We start from the raw sequence: 27,569 nt of genomic DNA on the forward strand, positions 1-27,569 counted from the left end.
TCCTCTTCTCCTTCTGGTACCCCTATGGTTCGGATCTTGGCATGTTTAAAGTTGTCCCAGAGGTTCCTAAGCCTTTCCTCATTTCTTTCAATTCTTGTTTCCTCATTCTGCACTGGTTGACTGTTTATTTCTTCCTTATGTTTCAAATCATTGATTTGAACCCCGGTTTCCTTCCCTTCACCATTGTTTTGGTGTGGATTTTCCTTCGTTTCATTTAGCATAGCCTTTACTTCTTCCCTTATGCGTTTGCCGTACTTAAGCATATATGTCAAGCCTGTGAGCATCTTTATCACCAGTGTTTTGAATTCTGCGTCTGTTAGGTTGGCTATCTCCTCGTCGCTTAGTTCTCCCACTAGAACTTTGATCCATTCCCTCTTTTGGGCCATACTTCTCTGTGTCCTCATCTTGACAGGCTCCTGTGTTTGTTTGCCTCTGTGTCTTAGGTAGAGCTGTTGCTCCTGTTACGTTGTAAGGGGCAGATCCGTATGTATTCATCACTACAGGGTGACCGGTTTCACCACACTGTGGTGCTGTATGTGGGGGAGGGGTCTGAGAGGGAACAATGCCGCTTGCTCAACATTCGCCCCTTTCCAAGCACTTCTCCTGCTTTGTATAGGACTGGGGCCTCTCTAGCTGTTTCCCTGGTTGTCGTTCCCAGAGTGGGTGGGTCTGCAGACATGCTAGGACTATGGGGGCCCTTTAAACAAGTGGACTCTGCTGAGAGACCAGTACTTTCTTCCTCTGCCCCAGTCCCCGCTGGTTTTCACAGTCAAAAGCAATGAGGCTTTATTTTCCCTGGCGCTGGGACCATGAGATGTGCGGTCTGGCCTGGTGCCAGGAGCGCTCCCCAGGTGTCCCTCCCGAGTTTTTAAAACGTGTAACGGTGCTTTCCCCAGGCCTGCCGCTGCCACTGGTGCTGCCACCACACCGCATACTCTCTGCCCCAGCTCTGCCCCTCCTACCTGTCTGGATGAGTACTTCTTCTTTATATCTTTGTTTGTTGGACTTCCATGCAACTTGATTTTCTGGAACTTATGTTTGTCCTTAGTTCTGAGGTAGTTGTATTCCTTCTTAGTTGTGGAAGAAGACGCAGCGTGTCTGTCTAGGTCTCCATATTGGCCGAAAGTCTTATTTGCTTTTATTACCGAGTTTAAGAGTTCTTGATATATTTTGGACAGAAATTCCTTATCAGATATATGATTAGCAAATAATCACTCCCATTCTGTGGACTGACTTTTAATTTTATTTATAGTATCGTTTGCAGTATGAAAGTTTCAAATTTTGATGAAGTCAAATTTGCCTCCTTTTTGTTTTATAGTGTGTGCTTTTGGCACTGTGTTTAAGAAACTATTAAGGGGCAGGATATGAATACAGATTTGGCTCCAGTGTTCATGTTCTTCATTAATACTTTACATTGTCTGTCTAAAAACTGAATCTCTGTTGGTAATATTACACATGAAGTTATGAGTTTTGTGTTTCGACCTGAAAAAATTTACCAAGGTGTGAATACATCCATGGATCATCCTCGATCCCTAGCACAGACCTTAGAAGGATTCTGGGTAGGGACTGTGAAGCCCATTTTTTAGGGAGAAGTGCTGAGTCCTGAGTGAGGGAAGGGTCAGCCCCCAAACAACCCACTGAGCTGGACCCCATGCTGCACACCTCACCAAGATGTTACCCCCACTGCTTCCTCTCAGCCATCAGAGTCTCCCCCAAGCAAAGATTCACAGACACACTGAATGCTGGGGTGGGGTGGGGGTAACTCACTTTACTCACTTTAATGATTTTCTAGAAAGATAATGGGAGGAAATGTAGTGACTCTAGGACTACAGACATCCTACCAGGAGTCTGAGGCAGGCAGTCTCTCTGTGGGGCCTGCATCTCCATAGCAGCCACAACTAAAGAGATCTACCTGGAAGGAAGGTACTCCCCTGGCAGCCTGAGACTCCCACTTGCTGTTTAATGCCCCTGGCCACATCTAGTGTAGGTAACAGTCCTGGTGTTAATAAACAACTGGAGAAACCAGAAAATATGTAGAAGGAAGATGTGTAAACATATGCAGGATTGAGGTAACAACCGGGAGGGTAAGGTAACCTATTCCAGGTATTAGGTAATAACTAGAAGCATCAGGAACAGTCTGTGGTTCCAGACAATAGGCCAGGGCTGGGGAAACATCCCATAACATTAGAAAATAGCCAGAGGAACCAGGAAACAGTCACTGCAGTGATGTAAACAGAGAGAATATCAAACAGCCAGAGCACCAGAGAATAGTCTTAGTAGTTAAAAGACAGCCAGGGAAGCTCTAGAACAACCAAATGGCAGAGGAAATCATCCCTAAGTGTCATGCAACAGCTAAAAATACCTAGGAGACAGCCATAGAGATAAGGGAACAATCTCAGGCTGAGGGAACAGCCAGAGAAACAAGGAAACAGCTGCAAGGACAAGGGGACAGTGTCTGGACTTGAGGAATAGAGAAGTGTCAAACATCTGGAGAGACCACAGACAGGTCCTTGTATTTAGAGGACAGTCAGAGAGAGGTTCTACAAAACAGCCAGAGCAATAGGAGATAAACTCCAAGGATCAGTACATATCCCAAAGACTAAGAAACAGTCTCTGAAGTGCAGGAAATAGAAAATAAGAAAGCAGTCTGAAAGACTGAGGAACCACTAGAGTCCAAGGAACAATTGCAGGCATTGGAAGAACAGCCAAGAAACCAATGTACAGAGATCAAGGAACAATGATTGGTCCTATTATAGGGTAATCACAGAATATGGGGAATAATTACAAAGATCAAAAACACTATACTGATGACTAGTGGGAATTCAACACAGTCATGGGAGTTAACATAGCAGACATGGCTATAGGAACTAGTCAAAGACACCGTGCTGGTGGCTAATACAGGATCATCTGAAACCATAAAGGGTTCTAATAGAGCATAGGCTCTAATGAGTCCCAGCAGAGTGCCTTACTTTTGAGTCAATACATTGTACTAGTGTGTTTGCAGGAATGGGGATAGTGCATGGGCTGATGCTGGGATGCAGACAAAATCACTTTAGTGGTGGCTAATGGCTAATCAACAGAGTGATAGAGGGCTAATGTGTGGTCAGAAATCACCACACTGAGTCTAAGGGAGGGCAAAAAGACATGACACGGAGTTAATGAAGGATCATCAGTCGCCAAGCTGGAAGTGAAAGGGGTGAAAAGACACTGCTGTGAGCAAATGGGGGTCAACAAAAATTGTAATGGATACTAGACTTATCGGGGTAATTATGTCATATAAAAGTCTAATCACTATGTTGTGCAATGACTATAATATGGCATGAAAACTGTAAATGAAAAATTAAAAACTAATGAAATGTACACTTTAAAATGGGTAAAGTTGTCAACCTCATGTGAATTTTATCTCAATAAAAAATTTTTAACAAAAAACTATAATGGTAGCTAAAAGAGGTTGTGAGACACGATGCTATGAGCAATGGTAGAGGTGGCCAGCAGAATTTGCTGGAGCAAAAAGTAGTGATAAGATGTTGTAAGCTAATGATGGGTCAGCAGACATTGTGCTGTGGACTAAAAGAGGGAATTAGAACTGCTATAAGCTAATGGGGTGTTTGTAGACACTGTGCTGACATGTCATGTGGGTAGAACCTGTGTGGTGGCTAATGGAGGATCAGGAGAGACTGTGCTTAGGCTACTGGGAGTCAAATACACACAGTAGGGGGATGACCACCTAAGTGATGGTAGCTAAGAGGGCCAGGGAAATCCATCATGGGACCTCAGTAAAGGTCATTTTCACGGAGTAAGACCATTTCTAAAGCCTTGGAAAGACTAGGTCTCCCAATGCTAATGTCTCTCCAGGCAGCTTCTGGTGTGGGAAGAGGAAACATTTTATTATTGTTTTTAAATTTTAATTAAAATATAATTTACATACAATAAAATGCACAGATCATAAGTTTACTCATATGATGAATATTGTACACACTCATTAACAAACACTCCAATCAATATACAGAATAGTTTCATCATCCCAGAAAGTTCTCTCCTACCACTTATGAGTTAATTCCCACCCCAGAAGCCACCAGTGATCTGCTTTCTATCATTATAGATTACTTTTGTTTATGCTTGTTGTTTTCTATAGTAATAATTTTAAAACATCAAATTTGGTAGTAAAAAAAAGGGAATCTTACTCTTTGCAACAGTATGGATGGACCTGTAGAGCATTATGCTAAGTGAAATAAGCCAGTCAGAGAAAGACAAGTACCATATGATTTCACTAATATGTGAAATATAATGAACAAACTTAACTAACAAGCAAACTAGAGACAGACACATAGACAGAGAACAAACTGACAGCTGTCAGAGGGGTGGAGGGTTGTGGGACTGGATGAGAAAAGGTGACGGGATTAATCTAAAAAGAACCTTATAGACACAGACAACAGTATGGTCATTACCAGAGGGAAAGGGGGTGGAAGGAGGTAAAAGAGGGTGTAGTGGAATGAATGGTGAAGGAAGGAGACTTGACCTGGGGCAGTGAACACACAATACAATACACAGATGATGTATTGTAGAATTTTACACCTGAAACCTCTATAATTTTATTAACCAATGTCACCCCAATAAATTCAATTAAAAGGTTAAAAAAAGAACTCCTGGGAGGGGACTGGGGCTGGAGATTAAGTTATTAAGTTTAATGACCAATGGCCGCTGATTTAATCAGCCATGTCTACGTAATAAAACCTCCATAAACACCCAAAATGATGGGTTTTGGAGAACTTCAAAGCCAGTGAACATATAGAGATTTGGGAAGAGTGGGGCACCCAGAAGGCACGAAAGTTCCACCTCCTTTCCCCATACCTTCCCCTATGCATCTCTTCCATCTGACTGTTAAGTAAAATGTTTTTCTGAGTTCTGAAAAAAAAACATCAAATTTAATGCTTTAAATGGAAAGGCTGGAGATCGGAAAAATTGATGACATAGCATCTTGATAAATTAATACTTAGTAAATGGGGGTGAGGGCAAGCTGTATACATAAATGCAGAGAGTGCAATATGTATATTCAAGTGTAAGCTGTATTGGGGGGGCATCTGATAATTCAAATATCCTGGATCATCATAATCATTATGGAACATTGAGGGGGATAAAAGCAAAAAAAAAAAAAAAGTATTTAATTTAGCATCAATTTAGTATGGTATAGTGTCACCAAATACTAAAGGTAAAAGATTTGCTTTTGCTTATCAAATAAGGTGCAATAGAAAACATTCTCAGACAAAGTTGAGGTTTGCCATTAACAGACCTCCACTAAAGAAATTTCTAAAAGGTATTTTTCAGGCAAAGAAGAAAGAAGAAAATGATCCTCGAAAGAATGCAGAAAGGAATGAAGAGCAAACAAGATGGTGAATATGGGGGTAAAACAAAATGAATGTGTAAAGCAAAAATGTTTTCTGGGGATATTTGTATGTGTGTGTGTTTATACACACACATATATTACCTATATATAATACATCATTATATTTTAAAGTATATATGTATATGCATGTTTATGACCAAAGTTTCTATTAAAAGATTAGCTTTCAAAGACAATTCTTAGAGAAAACGATAAAATACTATTGAAGGTCAAACAAGATGTGTTAAAAAATAAAAAGACTAACCACATTCATGGATAGAAAGACTTAAAAACATTTTACACTTTTCAGATGGGCAACAATTTGAAAGACTAATAATAAGTCTTGGTGAATATGTGGGAAAATGTAAACTTTTTCTCCAACTGCTAATGAGAGTATAAATTAGTACAATTTGGAGGGAAATTCAATTATTATTTTTTATTGATTGATTTGAGAGAGGGAGAAACATTGATTTGTTATTCCACTTATTTATACATTCATTGGTTGATTCTTTTTTTTTCTTTTTACTGTTTTTCTATTACAGTTGTCCCATTTTCCCCCCAACACTCTCCCCTGCTCTGCCCACCTTCCCCCTCTCCCACAGTCAATCTCCATTTAGTTGTCTATGTCCATGGGTCATTTATACTTGTTCCTTGATTAGACCCTTCCTCTATTTCCCCCCTTTCCCCCCTCACCCCTCCCCTCTGGTCTGTTCCTTGTTTCCATGCTTCTGGTTCTATTTGCTTGTTTGTTTTGTTCATTGGGCTCCTGTATTAGGTGAGATCATATGGCATTTGTCTTTCACTGCCTGGCTTATCTCACTAAGCATAACACTCTCCAGTTCCATCCATATTGTTGCAAAGGGTAGGAGTTCCTTCTTTCCTTCTGCTGCATAGTACTCCATTGTGTAAATATACCACAGTTTTTTGATCCACTCATCTACAGAAGGGCACTTAGGCTGTTTCTAGCACTTAGCTATTGTAAATAGCACTGCTATGAACATACGGGTGCATAGGTTCTTGTGAATTGGTGTTCCAGGATTCTTTGGGTATAATCCTAGCAATGGAATTGCTGGGTCAAAAGGCAGTTCCATTTTTAGTTTTTTGAGGTAATTCCATACTGTTTTCCACAGTGGCTGCACCAGTCCGCATTCCCACCAACAGTGCACTAGGGTTCCCTTTTCTCCACATCCTCGCCAGCACTTGTTGTTTGTTCCTTTGTTTATCACTGGTTGATTCTTCTACATGCCCTGACCAGGGACTGAACCTGTGACCTTGGCATATTGGGATGATGCTCTAACCAACTGAGCTACCCAGCCAGGGCTCAACTATTTAATAAAGTTGAAAAACTTCTATATTAATCAGAACCCAGCTAAGAGACAGAAGCCATATCAGTTATTTTAATAGAACTTATTATGAAGAATTCCTAACTGGTTATGAAGTTATTAACCACATAAGTGGAAAGACAAAAAAAGAACATTAAAGTTATCATGGAGGAAAGCAGTCAGGCTAGGGTAATAAGGGAATAAATGAAACTATTAAAAATTAGAAGGTTAGAGAAGGGAGTTTCATGTGGCTGGGACTCATACCTCTAGTGGCACCAGCCAGCTGTTGCTAATGTCTCTAGAGGATTGTCATGTGAATGGTGGAAAAGTGCAAACTAGATTAAACTGCTGCTACTCTGAGGAACTGCTTACTGCCCCAGTGAAGGAGCAATGCCAACCTGACACTCAGATAAACAGGGAGACCCAACAGGGAGCAGCTGGCAAGACAGAATTGTGTTTTGTAGAGTCATGGCCCCAGCATCACAAAGCACAGTACAGAAGGATACGTTTGGAGCTGGCCCACAATAGCTTAATAACTGGCACACTGCCTACACCCTATGCCCCATTAGTTCCACTTCTAGATTTAGACACAACAGAGGAAAAATACAAATGCCTTTCACTAGGGGGAAGGAAGACATAAATGAACAAACTGGACCTATATTTATCAACATAGATAGATCCTGGAAAGGAAACATTTTATGAAAAAAAAAAGCAAGCTGTGGAAATTTAAATATATTGTGATATCATATATTAAAGCTTTTACTCATAGACACAAACAGACAACAGCATGATGGTTACCAGAGGGAAGGGGAGTAGGAGATAGTAAAGGGTAAAGGGGGCCAAATACATGGTGATGGAAGATGATTTGACTTTGGATACTGGCCACACAATAAAATATACAGATCATGTATCATGTATCATAGAGATATACACCTAAAACCTATATGATCTTATTAACAAATGTCACCCCAATAAATTTAATAAAATAAAAAAACAATACATCTATAAATAAACTTTAAAAAAGCAATATAGCATTATATATTGCAAAATTCATACTGTATTTTAAAAACTCAGGGTAGATTAAAATTCTAAATGTTGAAAGGAAAATTTTAACTTTGGAGGAAAGTATAAGAGAATATTATCACCTTGAAACTGACAATATTAAAACAAAAAACCTGACCAGAAGAAAAGAGTAAACAAAATTAAAGAACGAGCCACAGTCTCGGAGAAGATCTTTGCAATACACACACCTGAAAAAGAATTTTTATAGTCTCATATATTTAAAAACAAAAACAACAACAAAAATAACATTTAAACCAAGAGGCAACTCTGACTGGCATAGCTCAATGGGTTGAGCATCATCCCACAAAATGAAAGGTCACTGGTCCATTTCCCAGTCAGGGCACATGCCTGGGTTGTGGGCCAGGTCCCTGGTTGGGGGCATGTGAGAGGCAACCGATCGATGTTTCTCTCACACATCAATGTTTCTCTCCCTCTCTTTCTCCCTCCCTTTTCCTTTCTCTAAAAATAAATTTAAAAAAATATTTTTAAAAACCAAGAGGTAAAAGATAAACTGCCCCTTAAAAAGCAATGAGCAAAGGATATGAAACAGTCAATGCACAGAAGAAAAACCCAAACAACCAATCAACAGAGAGGAAGACGTTCAACCTTACCACCAGTTCGGAAAATCCACGTGAAATAAAAACAATGAGCTGTCCCCTAAGGGGACAATGACATATTTTCACACCAATGAAGGAGCCAAACTGTTACAGGTGTACTCTGTGTGTCCTGATGATCAGATAGTCCAAAGGGCTTGATTGAATGGTGAGGGGAGGGAAGGCTTCACAGAGAAACTTTCTCCACAGCTTGAGACAAGTGCCGACCCATGTGAGTCTTCTGATGTTCTGTGAGGTGTGCTTTGTGGCAAAAGGTTTTCCCACATTCTTGACATTCAAAGGGTCTCTCTCCTGTGTGAATTCGCTGATGTTCAATGAGACGTACTTCCAAATAAAAGGCATTTCCACACTGACTGCACTCATAAGGTTTCTCTCCTGTGTGAGTTTTCTGGTGTTGACAAAGGGATTTTTTCATACTAAAGATTTTTCCACATTCACTACATTCATAAGGTTTCTCTCCTGAATGCATTCTCTGATGTTCAATGAGACGTGCTTTAACACAGAAGGCATTACCACATTTATTACATTCATAAGGTTTCTCTCCTGTGTGAATTCGCTGATGTATCCCAAGAGATGAGTGCACCCTGAATAATTTTCCACATTCATTACACTGATAGGGTTTTTCACCTGTGTGAGTTCTCTGATGATTATTGAGAGTCGTCTTCATTCTAAAGAATTTCCCACATTGTTCACATTTATAGGGTTTCTCACCTGTGTGAGTCCTCTGGTGTTGATTTAGGGATTTCTTTGCACGGAAGTTTTTCCCAGTCACCACATTCATAGGGTTTCTCCCCAGTGTGAGTCCTCTGGTGCTGGGTGAGGGATATTTTAACGCGAAATTTTCTCCCACATTCACTACATTCATAGGGTTTCTCCCCTGTGTGAGTTCTCTGATGAATCGTGAGGGTTGCTTTCTCAGAAAAGGTTTTCCTACATTCAGTACATTCATATGGTCTCTCTCCTGTGTGTGTTCTCTGATGTAGAATGAGTTGTGACTTCCTACCAAAAGATTTCCCACATTCATTACATTCAAAGGGCTTCTCCCCTGTGTGAGTTTTATGGTGAGCAATGAGGTATGATCTTGCACTAAAGGTTTTTGCATAGTCATTACATTTATAGGGTCTCTCCCCTGTGTGTATTCTCAGATGTTCAATAAGGTTTGATTTCCTACAGTAAGTTTTCCCACATTCAAGACAGTCAAAGTTTTTATCTCCTGTCTGTGTTCTTTTACATTCAACAAAGCCTGTCTTCTTGTAAAAGACTTTCCCATATCCATTATAGTCAAGAGTTTGATCTGAAGTTTGAATCTTCTGATGCTGAAGGTCATTATCATGCCTGAGTGCATTACCTCCAACAGAATTGTTGTCACACAGCAATGAGAGAGATCCTTTTAAAACAAATTAGATCATATCACTCTTTCACTCAAAACCCAACATGATTTTCCTTGTCACAGTAAAATATTAAATTACTTAACACAGCCTATAAAACTCGACATAATTTGGCCCCCAGTTAATGTTCTGATATCACCTCTTAATACTCTCACCACCCACACTTAAGCCACACTGCCCTCTTTGCTGTTGCTAGGCTATACCATTGAGACTAGACTTGGCACTTATTGATCTCTGTGCCCAGAATATTCAAAATCTTCATGGCTCCATCTCTCTCACTTCAACTGATTTGGTGCAATGATGTTAACCTCACCACAAAATCTTCCCTCACCACATTCCCTAAAAGTACACACCCCATCACTGTCTATCCTTATTCTTGCATTGATCTTCCTTTCACTACCAAACATGTATTTGTTTGCTTCTGGTTCCTTGTCCTCATATATAATTGCAAGCTCCGGGAGAAAAGGTATTAGTTTATTCACACTGGATCCCCATACCTGGAACATGACCAGCATACAGTTGACACTCATGAATGTATGAATGAATGCCTACAACGGCAGGCGTCCAAGGCAACAGAAAGAAGGAAGGCATTGAGAATACCAAAGAGACTAGTTAAGGATAAATGTCTAAGATGAGGTAACACAGAGACTGATGAGTGGTAAATAACCACAAAAATCAACATAATATAGGAAAGAGCACTTAAGTGTGAGCATAATATTGGGATATGTGATACAGACCTTCTGGCCTCCAGTCATTTTCAAAGAGCAAGGGCCTCTAAGAAAGACTCCTAAAAAATACTGTGGAAAGATAACCTTAGACCTGAATTCCTGGGCTCTTATCTCCCTCCAGTTCTTGCTCACTCACCTGGGTAACCATGACCTGAGGATTCCTCCTCTAGTACCCACAGCTCTTCTCCTCGCTCCAACTTGAAGATCATCTCTGGTTTGGCCACGCAGAGGCCTGTTAATGGGAAATGGCACAGGACGTGGGCCAAGTTGTCTGAGCTTTAGGGCCTCCAATGGAGGAGGAAGATTCATCTTCATAAGCTGCACAAGGAAGGGGGCCCATTTAAACCTTTCATTGGGGGAAGTGAGGACAAACACACTCTTCCTAATGCCCCAAACTGATCAATTATATGTGACCTTTGAATCTAAAACTAACGTATCATTAAACTCTACAAAGGCTGTACACATACAGCCACCAAAAAAGGAAGCATATGCTACCAGGAGTTACATGGACAATAATACTCACCCACAGATGCCAAGTTGCTGTAGTTCTCCAGCATCACATCCTTGTGCATGGTCCTCTGAGCAGGGTCCAGTCTGTGCCACTCCTGTTGGGTAAAATCCACAGCCACATCCTCGAAATTCACAGATCCCTGTAACAACAATCTGCAATGATCAGAATGGGACACATGGAAAAGATGTTTGGGAATTAATTCTCTCAATAGCACTATTGAGAATTGATTAGAAAAACTACACTGGACACATTTCTCTGTCTTGCTTGCTATTTATACTTTGTGGGAAGAGAGGGTCCCGGAATAGCCCTGCTTCTGTGTTACTTTATCAATTAATGAAGAAAAGACTATGTAATACTGAGTTAACACTGTGTACTTTGACCTGCCCCAGTTGCTGGGGAAACAAAAAGGAAAAAGAAGGAGTGCCTGCTCTCAAGGAACTCATACCCCAGTAAGGATACTTGTATATAAACACATTCCTGTGATGAGCTGTTACAGGAACTATGCTGGACATGTACACAGGGTGCAATGGGCTTTCACAAAGGACCAGATTGTACTTTTCTGTTATCAGATTGAACTTCACTTGGGGAGGCAGCACTTTGAATCCTTAAATAAGAATAACATTTCTCTCATGAATATGGGGCAACAGCATAAGAAAAGGCAGAAAGGCATGGAACACACATGGTGAGTTATAGAATTATATAGCATAGTGTGACAGGAAAGTATTGCTTCAAGCTGTGGTGAGATAAAAGGCTATAGCAGCGATTTTCAACCGGTGTGCCACAAGTATTTTTAAACATGCAATACCTATTTAGTGAGGGGCACTGACCTCTTTTCCCTTAGATTTTCAAATTAAAAATGAAAACAGCCAACACAACAATAGCCATCCAGTGTGAATGAATCAAAATTATACCTATTTTTGTCAGATTGGCAAAAACAAAATTTTGGTGTGCTGCAGAATTTTAGTCATTAGTTCATCTGCGCCATGAGATGAAAAACGCTGAAAATTGCTGGACTATAGACATTCAGGGGCCAGACAGTGGAGGGACTTTCAACACCTTTTTTCTATAGATCATCAGTCTCCAAAATACTTGACTCCCTATACCATCAGAATATCTTCTGACCTTCCCACAATATGTTTATATTTATAAATTATACAAAGTAGTCTCAAGTAGGAGAAAGGGAGACATAATTACTCCCAGGATAATGGCTTGAGCAGTTGGAGTGAGGCTGGTGCCATATATTGAGATTAGCAAAACAGGAGAGAACATGGGTTGGCAAAGGGGGAAATTGAGATAGATCTTGGACTTCAGCTAGAATGTTTGTGGTACACACTAATAGAGACATCCAGCTGGCAGGTGATTCTGGAGCTCAGAAAAGAATGCTAAGATAGACCAAGAATTGAGAAGCAATAGTGTTCAATACTAGCTGGAGGTACAAGAATAAATTGATGGCTTAGAGAAAACACACAGCTTGAAAGAAGCTCCAAGTACAGTCAGCAGGAACACCAATATGACATGAAGATTGAAGGAGGGCCCCTCTTTGGCAGAGAGAATGGAAGAAATCCTATATTTGTCTCATGCACACCTGCCCCAACGTAAGCCCCATTGCCAAAGCTGCAACCGTGCAGTAACAGGCACCTCAAACTCTAAGGGAGAGCAATCCTTTTCTTTGGTCATAGGAATAGTGGTCTGAAGAGTATGAGAAGGATCCCCATTGACTTTCTTCTTACCTCCCACCACTTAGCCCCAAGGGCAAACCTGGTTTCAGAAAGTGCATGCCAGGGTAGGGAGACTAAAGCCCCAGCTGTACAGCTAGAGGATGAAAAAGGAGGATCCCTGGGAGTGGGAATGTGGGCAAGAGTGCCCAAATAATATACATGAAGCAAAATACATGAAGCAAAACTGAAAGAACCAAAAGGAGAAACAGGAAATTATGGCTTCCAATTTCAACACCTCTTAGTAATAAAAGGAAGTAAAGGCCCTGGCTGGTGTGACTCAGTGGATTGAGCGCTGGCCTCCAAACACAGGGGTTGCTGGTTCATTTCTCAGTCAGGGCACGTGGCTGGGTTGTGGACCTGGTTTCCACTTGGGGGTGCATGAGAGGCAACCACACATTGATGTTTCTCTCCTTCTCTTTCTCCCTCCCTTCCCCTCTCTCTAAAAGTAAATAAATAAAATCTTTTTAAAAAGGAAGTAATAGAAAATCAAGGATATAGAAAAACTGGATCCCTCCAATCAACCAACTGACTGCAAAACGTTCCACTCAAAAAAAAAAAAAAAAAGGAGCTATTAACAGGTTTTTCAAGTACACATGGACTATTCAACAAGCTAGACCATATCTTAGATAATAAAACAAACATCAAAACAATTAAACAGGGGGACTTCCGGCCAAGATGGAGGCTTAGACGGACATGCTCGGCCTCCCTCTACAACTAGAGAGGAATACAACTACTTCAAAACAAAAGATAACTAGAAATTCCAGAAAATAAAACTACACGGAAGCCCAACGTACAAAGTTATAACCAGCAGCGCCCTTTGGGCAGGTAAGAGCGAAAGGGGGCGGTGCTGTTTGCAGTAGCACCAGGGACAGCAGCAGGGAGAGCAATCTCAGCTGCAGTCTAACCCCGGCAGCTCCCAACCCCAACGCTCGGAAAAGCAACCACCACATCGCCCCCAACAGCGAGGCCCAGAGGGCGGGAGGACGGATCCCAGTCTCCTAGCGGAATAACTGCGGGAATCCATCTTGGACCCCCGCCCCCACACAAAGTGCCACGGCGCTGCGAAATAGGTTGCGGGTAGCCACTGGTTGCTGGGCAGTGACGACAAAGGGCCACAGCGCGGCAAGAAAGGTTGCTGGACCACTGCTGGTCGCTGGGTTGTGACGACAAAGGGCCACAGCGCGGCGAGAAAGGTTGCAGATCTGCGCCGGTCGCTGGGTTGTGACGAGTACACAGGCACTGCCCCCTATAGCCGGCCGAAGAAAGCAAAACGCATCTGTCAAAATGAGGCAGACAACTATAGAAATCCCGGTGGCGCAGCTCACCAGGCAACAGATGAGGAATCTGACAGATGAACAAATAAGAAACCTGTCAGAGGCTCAGTTCAGGGCCATTGTTATCAGGTGGCTTACAGAATTAACAAAAGATCTGGAAAAAGATGAGAAAGAATTGAAAAACACTCATACTGAAAGGAACAAAACCTCATACGAGACAGATGGTGAGGAAATAAAATCCAGAGTTCGAATCAACAAACCAGAACACAGAGGAGGAACAAACAGTCAACCAGTGCAGAGAGAGGAAACGGGAAGCAAGGATGAGAGGATCAGAAACCTCTGGGACAGCTATAAAAGGCCCAACATAAGAATCATTGGTTTGCCAGAAGGCGAAGAAGATGAACTAGAAATTGAAAAATTAAGTGAAAATATAATAAAGCAGAACTTCCCAAACTTGGGGAAAGAAATAGACTTACAGGTCCAGGAAGCACAGAGAGTTCCAAAACAACTGGACCCAGGGAGAACCACTCCAAGACACATTATAATCAAAATGTCAAAAGTTAAAGATAAAGAGAGAATCTTAAAAGCAGCAAGAGAGAAGAAAAGAATCATGTACAAAGGGGTCCCAATTAGACTATCAGCTGACTTCTCAAGGGAGACCCTGCAGGCAAGAAGGGACTGGCAAGAAATATTCAAAGCAATGAAAATCCAAAACCTACAACCACGAATACTTTATCCAGCGAAGCTGTCATTCAGAATAGAAGTGCAGAGAAAGTGTTTCCAGGACAAAATAAAACTGAAAGAGTTCATTAGATCCAAACCCCTGTTATATGAGATGTTAAAAGGACTGGTTTAGAAAAAGGAGGATCAAAACTATGAACACTAAAATGAAAACTGCATCACAAGAAACAACAGAAGCTAGGGAATTGAAGCAAAGGCAAACTAAATAGGCAATGAGAGTGGAAAAAGAACTATAGATATGGGGAACATATTGGGGGGGAGGTCAGCAGGGAAGGGGAAGAGGGAGAGGGAGGGAGATGGTATAGGAATTAAGAAACATCGTAGGAGGGAATGGAATAGACAGAGAGAGGTTGAGAAGAACTATATGTACAACCAATGGACATGGACTAAAAGTGGGGGACAAGGGGAGGGAGGGGGGCCACCGGGTGGAGGGGAGCAGAGGGAAGGGAAATTGGAACAAATGTAACACTATAATCAATAAAACACATTAAAAAAAATGGAAGCAGAAAAAAAATAAATAAATGAAGAATTGTATCTGTTAAAAAAAACCACAAAAAACAAACGAACAAACAAACAAAAAAAAAAAACAATTAAACAGCACACTGAGTACCAGGGAAAACTGACCTGGAACCATCAACTCTGAGACATAACCTAATAAAACTATTAGAATTTAATAGCTTTATTAAAAATCATTAAATTCCTCAGGGCCTCCAGGCAAAAAAGGATGAAATAGCTTACAAAGCAAGAGATTAGAATGGCATCAATTTTTCAAAAACAACGTACAAAACAAAGCAATAATAGAACAGCATTCTCAAGAAACTCAAGGAAAGAAAATACAAGCAAAGGAAATTATATCAGCCAACATACACTTCAAGTATCTGGGCCTTTAGAAAAACAGCTGGGCTCTGGCTTGTGTAACTCCGTGGACTGAGCACCTGCCTCTGAATTAAAGGGCTGCTGGTTTGATTCCTAGTTAGGGAACGTGCCTGTGTTGCAGACCAAGTCCCCAATTGGGGGCATGAGAGAGGCAACCAATCTCTCACACAGTGATGTTTCTCTCCCTCTCTTTCCCCCTCCTTTCCCCTCTCTCTAAAAGTAAATAAATAAAATCTTTTTTAAAATAACAATAATACTGTAATAATAATACTGTGTTGAGCAATGGAAATATTCTGAGAGTAGATTTCAGGTTCTTTCAGCACACACAGAAAAGGGCACCTATGTCAGGAGATATGTTAATTAGCTTGACAATTGTAATCATTTCACTATGTGAATATATGCATATTAAATCACCATGTTGTATACTTTAAATATATACAAATGGGGTAGGGAGTAAGGAAACGTTTATTAGAAGTTTATTGATCAAGAAGGCACCAACTCAGCCCTGGCTGGTGTGGCTCAGTGGACTGACTGCTGGCCTGCAAACCAAAGGGTTGCTGGTTCAATCCCCAGTCAGGGCACATGCCCAGGCTGTAGGCCAGTTCCCCAGCTAGGGGTGCATGAGAGGCAACCACACATTGATATTTCTCTCCCTCTCTTTCTCTCTCCCTTCTCTCTAAAAATAAAAAAAAATAAAATCTTTTTAAAAAGAGGCACCAACTGAGAAGATAGGAGCCTTAGTGGTAGCTCAAATCCATCTTTAAAAAGTACAAACTTCAATCTTTTCTAGTATTTTCTCTACTAAAAAAAAAAAAAAAAAGAAGAAAGTACAGACTTCAGGCTTCACTTATGCCAAGCGATGGGGAAATAGGAGGGCCTGTTTTTGTAAAACTCAAGTCACAGGCAATATTTCTCTAATGATTAGCACTTCTACATGCAAGACCAAGCAAAAGCTATTAGCCTGAAGGCCGTGGAAACAAAGCAGGCTTGAAGAAGATGGAGTCAGATAGAGACTATGCTTTCATTCTGTTACAATTTCCCCCATTTTTGTTCATTCTTCAATCTTGAGGGAAATAGGGCAACCAGTAAATATATACAATTTTTATAAATAAATAAGTAAATAGGAAGAAAGGAAAAAGGTTAACTAAGGTACTATAAAAAGTATTAACTCAAAGTAAACCCCCAGCATAAACTCTGTCCACAATGAAGACATAACAATCAAGACATTTGTGAATGTCTATGCACAAAGTAACACAGCAAAACCCTATATTAACCAAAACCTACAGGAATGCAAGAAGAAATAGAAACATTCTCTAATGAGACACTTTTAACATACTAGATTAAGTGGGCAGATAAATAAGTAATTCCATGAAAGACCTAAGCAGAATAATCAATAATGTGGAACTTTAAAAAAAATGTTTATGGTTTTAGAGAGGAAGGGGGAAGAAAGAGAGAGACAGAGACAGAGAGAGACAGAGACAAAGAAACATCGATGTGAGAGAAAAACATCAACTGGTTGCCTCCCATACGCATCCCAACCAGGCATCAAACCCACAACCTAAGTATGTGCCCTGATTTGCAATTGAACCAGCAACTTTTTGGTGTATGGGAGGATGCTCCAAGCAGCTGAGCCATACTGGCCAGGGCAATAATGTGGAACTTTCAGATGTCTGTGTATATGAGGGGGGACCCCCAAAAATGGAATTTATTTAAAAATGTGTTTTTATTCTTACATATTTAAACTTCAGTCACCTTCAAAGTACTCTCCATTTGATAAAATACACCTATCAAGATGTTTTTTCCACTACTCAAAAGTTTCTGAAATCGTCGATTTTGATGCCTTTTAGTGTTTCTGCCATTTTTTTGTTTCACTTCTACATTGGCGACACATTTCCCTTTGAGGACATTTTTCATCCAGGGAAACAAAAAAAGTTGCTTGAGGCAAGACTGTGTGAGTAGGAAGGTGGGGCACAGAAGCCATGCCACTTTTGGTCAAAAACCGTGCAACACTCAGCGCAATGTGGGCAGGTAGGCCTGTAAATTACCTGTCATGAAATGGGCAAATGCGATGAGTCTTAAAAAAAAAAAAAAAAAAATCACTAGGGGATCCAGTCAAGATGGTGGCATAGGCAGACATGGCTCACCTCTTCACACAACCACATCAAAATTACAACTAAAATATAAAAAAGTCATCAGCCAGAACCTTCAGAAATCGAGTTGAATGGAAGTCTGACAACTACGGAATTAAAGAAATCACATCCATCAAGATGGGTAGGAGGAGCGCACACATGGAATGGGCTGGTCCCACACCCACCTGTGGTGGATAAAAATTCAGGAGGGATATCACAAGAGCGAGGAGTCCCAGCCCCACACCAGGCACCCCAGCCCAGAGTTTCAGTGCCAGGAGCATAAATCCCTACAATTTCTAGCTGCAAAAACCAGTGGGGCCCTGGCTGGTATGGCTCAGTGGATTGAGAAGCAGCCTTCAAACCAGAAGGTGGCCGGTTCAATTCCCAGTCAGGGCACATGCCTGGGTTGTGGGATAGGTCCCTAGTTGGGGGCACCAGGGAGGCAATCACACATTGACGTTTCTCTCCCTCCCTTACCCTCTCTCTAAAAATAAATAAAATCTTTTTTAAAAACAGTGGGGATTGAGTCAGTAGAAAAAATTGCTGAAGCCCCAAGCAGTTCCTCTTAAAGAACCCACACACAGACTTACCTACTCAGACTCACTCCCTTTGAGCTCTAGCACCAGGGTAGCAGCTTGAAAGGTATCAGTGGTACACAAGGAGGAACTGAAGTGTCTGGCATCAAGGAAAGCAGAGGCCATTGTCCCTTTTCTAAACCCCCACCCCTGCACAGAGCCAGCAAGATGGTGCCATATCTCAGACTCCATTAACCTGGCTAACTCTATTTGGCCCAGAGACTCTGCCACACCCAATTTTTGGGCCCACCCAAGCTGATTTTCCATATGAATGGCTAGTCTTGGGTCATGCTTTACAATTTCTTAAATTCTCTCAAACAAGCAACAGTTGGCCTCAGTGAGCTCAAGGCTTGGCACTACCAGCACCCAGCTTAAATTCACAGCTTGGCTTCACCTGGCGATCTCCAAGCCCAGCACAAGTAAGAAGCCACCTCAGATTGCTTTATAGCTCAGACAGGGTGCCCTGGGAAAAACATAAGTGGGGGCTGACCTTGGCCTGTACCACCCAGGAAACCCCAGGGCCAGCGCATCCAGTGGAGAGCTACAGACCACATCAGAGCACCATCACCCTGACCTTGCAAAGCTGATCCTCCACAGAGGGCAGGGACTGGTGGTCAGTGGTCACAGCCAGTCCTCGCAGCTGACTGGCCTGGGTAAATCCCTCTCATTGACCTGCCAACAGCACACAAGTCTCAACTACAAGAGGAAGGTGTACTCAGCCCACATGAAGGGCGCACCTCGAGTATCCAGCTTGGGTGATAGGGGAGGCTGTGCCACTGGGCCCTACAGGACACCTATAAAATTAGGCCACACTACCAAAGCAGCTCTACCCCATACACAGAAACAAACACAGGGAGGCTGCCAAATTGAATAGGCAAAGAAATATTATACAAATAAAAGAACAGAACTAAAACCCCAGAAAAAGAACTAAACAAAATGGAGATAGACAACCTATCAGATGCAGAGTTCAAAACACTAGTCATCAGGATGCTCAGAGAAATTATAGACTATGGCCACAAAATGAAGGAAGAAGTGCAGGTTATACAAAGTGAAATAAAAAAAATATATACAGGGAACCAACAGTGAAGTGAAGTAAGCTGTGATTTAAATCAATGATTTAGAACAAAAGAAAGAAAAAAATATTCACCCAGAACAGAAAGAAGAAACAAGAATTGAAAAAAACGAGGAGAGGCTTATATGAAATGTTAAAAGCACTCATTTAAGAAAAAGAAGATCAAAACTATGAACATTAAAATGACAACAAACTCACAACTATCAAAAGCTGAATCTAAAAATAAAAACAAAATCCAACTAAGCAAACCAGAATAAAAACAGAATCATAGGTATGGGGATAATTTGGAGGGTTATCAGCTAGGAGGGGAAGGGGAGAGAAATGGAGATTAAGAAGCATAATTGGTTGGTACAAAATAGACAGGGGAAGTTAAGAATATCGGAAAGGGTGAAGCCAAAGAACTTATATTCATGACGCATGGACTTGAACTAAGGGGGGTGGGATTGCTGGAGGGAATGGGGGTACTGCGTGGAGGGGAGCAAAAGGAAAAAAATTGGGACTACTGTAAAAACATAATCAATAAAATATACTTAAAAAAAAAGAATTGAATATTGAACTTGAAAAATCCCTAAGAATTAAATCAGTGTATTTGATTCATTTCTCTTTTGATGTATGCATAATAGTAAACTTGATTAAAATCTGTGTTTGAAAAAAAAAATAAAACACTACACCTGAATCATATAGAATATACTTTTTCTCAAGTACCTATGGAACATTCACAAAAATTGAACATATACCAGTGCACAAAATGAAAACAATCTCAGTAGGTTCCTTAAAATAAAGATATTACAAACAACACTGGTCACAATCAATAAAGAAATTTAAGACTTTAAAATTGATAAGCTTATCATAAAAGTCATATGAAAATAAAAAAAGAACTAGACTAACCAGAGCAATTTTTAAAAAGAAGGAACAAGATATGCATTACCTAATCTCAAGATTTATAAAGTTACAGTTCTAAAGACAGAGCGGTATTTTTGTAAAGATATATATACACATATATGAGACAAAAGAGAGTTTAGAAACAGACCCACACATATATGGTCAATTGATGTCTGAGAAAGATGTCAAGGTTATTCAGTGGGAAAGTATACTCTTCTCAACAAATGGCTCTGGAATAATTAGACAGTTATATCCCCCAAAATTTCATTGTTCTGGAAGGACATTTATTGAACTGTTAAACCCAAAATGACCTAAAAAAGATGATTATGAAGAATTTTGAAGTTTAAATTTTTATATTTCTCGTCATTAGTCAAGGTAGTGCCTATCAGGTTGCTCCATTGTAAAATTTCCAATTTTCCCTATGTGATTAATGAGTAATCTTAGGGGACATACCTTAAGACTACATAAATATTTCATTCCTCATTAAACTTTCAACCAATAGCTTTGGCATCCACCTATGATTCTTGCTTGGCTCAATTATTACTACAATGGTTGCAAAATGGTTATTTTTCAAAATATATAATTCTTTCCACACTAGTGACTGTCATTAAGTGTTAAGGAAGAGCTTTCCTTTTTCTGTTGTTCATTCATTTATTATGAGTATGGACTCATGGTTTATCTTGGTCTCCAGCCAGGTACCCAAGACTATATGTACATGTATGGGTAAGATGGCCAGGGAGTAGAGGAGAAACTCTTCTGTGACTCTTGACACAGAATAATAATACACCAGTTGATGTATTAAGATAGAACAGTTGATGGAATTAAGGTAAAAATTAGGATAAAAATGGGAATGTTTGAATGAATCTTATGTGTAGTTACATCTCCTTCATATAAATGTATTATTGATTTGGACACTATGTCTCACTGGGGTCACTGGGGAACACTTCCATCCAGTATTGCAAAACAGAAGGAATGTAAGTTTCCCCTTTGGCCCATATTAATTGCACATGATAAATGATAATCTTTAGAACTGTCCAAGCCAATCCATACAAGTTTTTGTTTTGAGGCAGTATAGAATAAATGATGGACAAAAAAGAGATTATCACTTTAATTAATGACATGTCAGAAGCTGGTGTACTGGTCCAACAAATTCTCTCGGAATAGCCCTCTGTGGCCCATGAAAAAGATAGATGGCTCAAGGAGACAAACGAGGCTTAAATACAATAGTGTCACATACATCATCAGTAGTTCCTGATACGGTTCAACAGTGAAAATACAGGAAGCTAAAGGAGACTAGTTTTCAGTGACTGATCCTGCAAATGCTCTTTTCTCTATTACATTATTGGAAAACAGTCAACTGCCACTTGCTTTCACATGGGAAGGAACCCAATTTATATTTACTGAACTGCCAAAGTATTATTTGAATTCAATAGCTGTCATAATTCAACTGTCATTACTTGGTTAGAAGAGATTTGGGCTTGATGTGGGTCCAAAGTATAGTAATAGACTTCATTGATGATATCGTGATAATATCAGAAACTGAAGCTCAAGCTCGGCTGACTTAAATGCAATAGTGACACACATTTATCAATAGAAGCTAGGTGATAAATCTAATAAAAATCCAAGGACCCAGGGAATGGAGAAGTGAAATTCTTAAGAATACTCCGGGCAAGAACCCCCGCCCCAGGACACTCCACATACAACGAAAAATAAGCTGCTGCTGTTACCTACCCAATACTAAGCAAGAAATACATTGTTCTTACTGCAATAGACAGTTACTCAGGATATGGATTTTCCATCCCTGCATACAATGCTTCTGCCCAAACTGCCATCTGTGCACTTACAGAATGTCTTATCCACCATCATGGTATTCCACACAGCATTGCCTCTGATCGAGAAACTCACATCACAGCACATGAAATGCAGCAATGGATCCAAGCTCATAGAATCCACTTGTCTTACCATGTTCCCCACCATCCCAAAGCAGCTGGCTTGATAGAATGGGGAATGGCCTTGTGAAGACACAAGTAGGTCTGTGAAACAACATGGAGTTCCTGCAGGTTCTGAAGCACAACCTGCAGAAGTCAGTGGCCACAGCAGCCTCTGTAGTTATATGCAAATTTTCTTTGGGGCAAATCTGGTTGGTACATTAGTGCAGGAAGACAAATACGGAAACAAATCCTATGAAGATCATAAGCAGTTGTTTGGTTGTCACCAATGGGCTATATATACAGTAATTCTCCCCCTTTTACCCACGGGGTACATGTTCTGAGACCCCCAGTGGATACCTGAAACCATAGATAGTCACACAGCCACAAGCTAAAGAACACCTTGAACTGCTAGAAGCTAGAAGAGGCAAGGAAGGATTCTCCCCTAGAGCCTTCAGAAGGACCATGGCTCTGCCAACACCTAGATTTCACACTCCTGGTGTCCAGCACTATGAGAGAATAAACTTTTATTGTTTAAAGCTAAGTTTTTGGTCATTTATGGCAGAACTGGAAACTAGCACAAATTTTATTGGGACGTGAGGTACTACTGTAATAAATACCTAAAAATGTGGAAGTGATTTTGGCTTGAAATAATGTGTAGAATCTGGGAGAATTTTGAGGAGTGTGACAGAAAAAGCCTAGATTGCCTTGAAGAGATTATGGGAAGAAGTATGGACATTAAAGGCACTGCTGCATGAACTACATAGAACAAGGAACAGAATAACAGTTATTAGGGGGGAGGGGAGATGGAGAGAAGGGGGATAAGTAAGGGAAGGGTTTAAAGAACATGTATAAATGACTCATGGACATGGACAATGGAGAGGGATATGATTGTGGGAGAAGGGGTGGGCTGGATGGGGGAGAGCAATGGGGGGGGGGAAATGGGACAACTGTAATTGAAAAACAAAAAAAAAATAATTTTTTGTCAAAAAAAAAAGGCACTGCTGCAAAGACCACAAAAGGAAGTGAGAAAAACAGTAGAGGAAGCCTGTATCATCTTAGAGAATATGTATATCATCATGTTAATAGAAACAGAGAAGGAAAACTCTGACTCCAAAAAACCTCCGCTGCCTTGCGGGATACCTCTTCAGGGGAAAGGCTAAGGGAGTAAACCCCGACAGAAAATCCGGAGCCGGAGTCCCTAAGGCCGTTTGATGTTGTAGTCAACACCGGCAACTCCTGCGACGCACCTGAACCCAAGCTGTATCGACTCCGTCTTTCCCTTGGACCCTTCAGCTGCGAAGAGAGGGGGGGTCTGCTGCATGGGCAACAGCAGACCCTCCATATTACCCTGCCCAGGCTCTGTAGCTTCAGCGTCATCGCAAGATGTCGATTCAACACGGGAGGAGACAGATACCATGTCACTCCCGAGTCGGACTGCACAGCCATTCTCAGCGGTGCAGATAGACTCTTAAGAAGCTACACCACCATCTCTCGAGACGGACGGCTGCCGACGATGTTAATAGAAATATGACCATTAAAGGTGCTTTTAAGGTGAGATTTCAGATGAAAATACGGAACATGTTATTAGAAACTGGCAGAAAAACTACCCTTGTTATATAGTGGCAGAAAATTTGATAGAATCCTGTTCTATGGTTGTGTGGAAAATAGAACTTGTAAAGAATGAACTTGGATATTTAGCTGAGATTTTCAAGCAAAGTACGGTATTGAAGGTATAGCCTGGTTTTGTCTTGTTGCTTATAGTATTGGGGAAGGAACCATTAAGGAGAAAGGAACCAACACTTTATGATTTGGGATATTCTTGACCTACCCATATTGTAAAGAATGTTAAAATTAGAAAATTCAATGTTATGAACTAGTGTTAGAGAAAATGTTGATTGTGGCCAGAGAATCTTTTCCTGAAGAGATTAGGTACATGACTCATGAACCCACTGAACCAGCTAGGAATAGAGATGGTATTATCTAGTAAAGATCTCTTGTCTCATGGGGACCTACACAGGAGAGCCACAAGGTTTTGAGAATGTTATAAGTGCAGAAACACTGCAAGCTTGAACTGAAAGGGACAGATACAGGACAAAATGAGAGAACACTGCCAGGCTTCCAAAATTTTGCAGATAGGAAACCTTCTAATGGAATTACCTAGCTGTAAACATATGTTACCTTGCAAAAAAAGGAAGATTGACTTCAAGGGCAGAGCCTTGGGTGCAGAGTCATAGGGTGGAGATACAGGCCCAGAGGTGGAGGCCAATGGAATAGTGGGCAGTGCAGGGGTTGAAAGTGTTTCCACAAATCCAAAAGATGGAGATACCACAGGCCCAGAGATAAGAGCATTAACCCACAAAGAACTACTTTCAGACCTTGTGTACAGATGTCGCTATGAACAAAACTAACTCCATCTTTGTGTCCCTGACTTTTTGTCTCGTCAAGTTTTTTCATGCTATGAACTCTGACCAACCTTACTGTTCTCAACCAGCATACCAAAACCTTATAGTTAATCATTATCTGTGTTTCTTAAACCTACACAATGTAGCTGTAAAGATCCTTGTCAATAATGGCCAGAATGGCATGACAACTAAGATAAATATCAAACCACTGTTAGTGTCTATTCTAAGCAGTGATCTATCACAAGACAACCAGGAGGTATGGTTTCTGGCACACACTGCATTCTTTGTCCTTTTGTCTTATCTATCATTAATACCTAAGTTATGCTATACTATCAGCAGTCTGACAGTGAAGAATATCTGCACAGACTGCTGTATCACCTGTCTGCTCCAATCTTATACCTATAAGGAACTTACCTTATGAAAAATTGTATTATGATCTATAAAGTTGGCTGCATTGTTTTTTTGTTTGTTTTTTTTTGTTTGTTTTTGGTCTCAAAAAACTTCATTTCAGTGGCCACTACACTGGTGTTCCACCCTCAGACATCTTGAAACCTAATGGAATTGCCATGCTCAATTGCACACTTGCTTTATTCCTTCCAATTTCTCCTTTTTGGAATGGGAATGTTACACTTGATCTACCATTGTGTCTTAGATAACCGGTTCTCTAGCTTCACCGATTCACAGACAGAAAGCAAGTTTGCCCCAGGATGGATCAAACCCAGAGTTTCAACCCATCCATACCTGACTTAGATTATTTAAATAGTAAGATCTAGGGCTTTTGATCTGATGATACTTAGATGAGAGTTTGGACTTAGATTTGATGCTATAATGGGTTAAGACTTTTAGGGATGTTGCGATGTGGTGAATTTCTTTTGTATGTGGGATGAATGTGAATTTGGGGATTAGAGGACGGACTTTAATGGGCTGAAGCATTAGCATATGTCCACATGCTAATACTCAGATTCTGTGAATGTTACTTTATTTGGGAAAAGAATCTTTGTATATGTTGTTAAGGATCTTAAATTGAGATCATCCTGAATTACCTGGGTGGACCCTAAATCCAATGACAAGTGTCCTTATAAAAGACAGCAGAGTAGAGGGGAATGATGCTGTGGTTCCCGGGCACCATTCAGGTCACCATCACATTGGCCAAGAGGAGCAGCATCATCTTCGTGGTGTTCATGACAGGTGATGATGAGCAGTCTACACAGATGGCTGCAAGTTGGGAAGATGACAAAGTGACAGAAGCATCCTCAAATAATTCTGTTGCCACTAAAATCAATACCAAAATATACCCTCACTAAAAGTTGAAACATCAATTGCAAATGGGAACCAGTCAGAAACTTCAGTATGGCCCTGACTGGTGTGGCTCAGTGTGTTGGGCATCAATCCACAGTTTGAAAAAGATCTGGCTCAATTCCCAGTCAGGGCACATGCATGGGCTGCGGGCCAGGTCCCCAGTTGGGGGCATGCAAGAGGCCGCTGATTGATGTTTCTCTCTCACATTGATGTATCTCTCCCTCTCCCACTCTTCCCCCCCTCTAAAAATAAATAACAGTTTTTAAAAAGAAAGTTTTGTTGTTTTCATTCCTCATTTGAATCTTGTAACATTTCTAAAAACTCTCAGTCCAAATTTTGTGATACACCATCTTCCTCTCTTAATACAAAGTCATATACTTAGAAAGAGAAAGTTCAGGGCATGACATTCCCTCTGAGAGGCCTACTTGATAAGAGACCTACCTAGAACCTCACTGTCGTCGTCGTCGGCAGCCGTCCGTCTCGAGAGACGATGGTGTAGCTTCTTAAGAGTCTATCTGCACCGCCGAGAATGGCTGTGCAGTCCGACTCGGGAGTGACACGGTATCTGTCTCCTCCCGTGTTGAATCGACATCTTGCGATGACGCTGAAGCTACAGAGCCTGGGCAGGGTAATATGGAGGGTCTGCTGTTGCCCATGCAGCAGACCCCCCCTCTCTTCGCAGCTGAAGAGTCCAAGGGAAAGACAGAGTACATACAGCTTGGGTTCAGGTGCACCGCAGGAGTTGCCGGTGTTGACTACAACATCAAACGGCCTTAGGGACTCCGGCTCCGGATTTTCTGTCGGGGTTTACTCCCTTAGCCTTTCCCCTGAAGAGGTATGCCGCAAGGCAGCGGAGGTTTTTTGGAGTCAGAGTTTTCCTTCTCTGATGTGCCCTGACTGGAAGATCGAACCAGCGACACTTAGCTCGCAGGCCGACGCTCAATCCACTGAGCTAAACCAGCCAGGGCATAATACTAGTCATCAAGAAAAGGTAAAACTATTCATATATGCAACAATCTGGATGAATCTCTGGATAATTATGCCAAGTTAAAAAAAAAAGCCAATACCAAAGGATCACATACCGTGTGCTTCCACTCATATAACATTCTTGAAATGACAAAATTATTGAGTTGGAGCACAGGTTGGTGGTTGCCAGGGGTTAAGGAGGGAATGGAAAAGGAGGGAAGTGGTTGTGGCTATTAAAGGACAACATAAGAGATCCTTGTGGTGATGGAAATTTTCTCTATGTCAGTATCCTGATTGTGATAGCATATCAATGTTCTGCACAGTGTTACCATTGGGGGGAAAAGGTAAACAGTACATTACATTTGAATCTACAGTTATCTCAAAATTAAAATTTACCTTTAAAAATAAAAAAATAGGAAAGAGTAGGCTCTGCTTCCTTACCTTAAATGATCTGCCAGGTTGTCCTGTAACCAAGGCAGGGAACCTCTGGGGTGATTTTCCATTAGCTGGCATGTTCACCCTGAGTCTCAGCCCACCTTCCAAAGCTGGAATGGTGTCTGTATGTGAGCTGTAGTCAGAATGAAGGGAAGATCCTGCCACCTCCAGTAAGGGGAAAGCTCAGCAGTTCCACAGAGGCACCAAGAAATCCTAAAAGGACAGTATCCATGTCACCAGTGTCAATCCACATTCACCCCACAA

General features: G+C 41.0%; 1 protein-coding gene across 1 annotated transcript; it reads right to left on the reverse strand.

The window, feature by feature from the left end:
• Positions 1–8,327: 8,327 nt before the first annotated feature.
• ZNF157 (zinc finger protein 157) lies at positions 8,328–27,462 on the reverse strand. The gene is given in 5 exon segments (XM_090264229.1): positions 8,328–9,145; positions 9,147–9,765; positions 10,631–10,726; positions 11,018–11,144; positions 27,312–27,462. Coding segments are annotated over 5 exon segments (1,515 nt in total). The 5' UTR covers positions 27,384–27,462; the 3' UTR covers positions 8,328–8,544.
• Between the last annotated feature and the right edge of the window lie 107 nt (positions 27,463–27,569).

Source organism: Furipterus horrens, unplaced genomic scaffold (genome assembly GCF_987537825.1).
Source record: "Furipterus horrens unplaced genomic scaffold, mFurHor1.1.pri manual_scaffold_17, whole genome shotgun sequence".
In the NCBI taxonomy this organism is placed as follows: Eukaryota; Metazoa; Chordata; class Mammalia; order Chiroptera; family Furipteridae; genus Furipterus; species Furipterus horrens.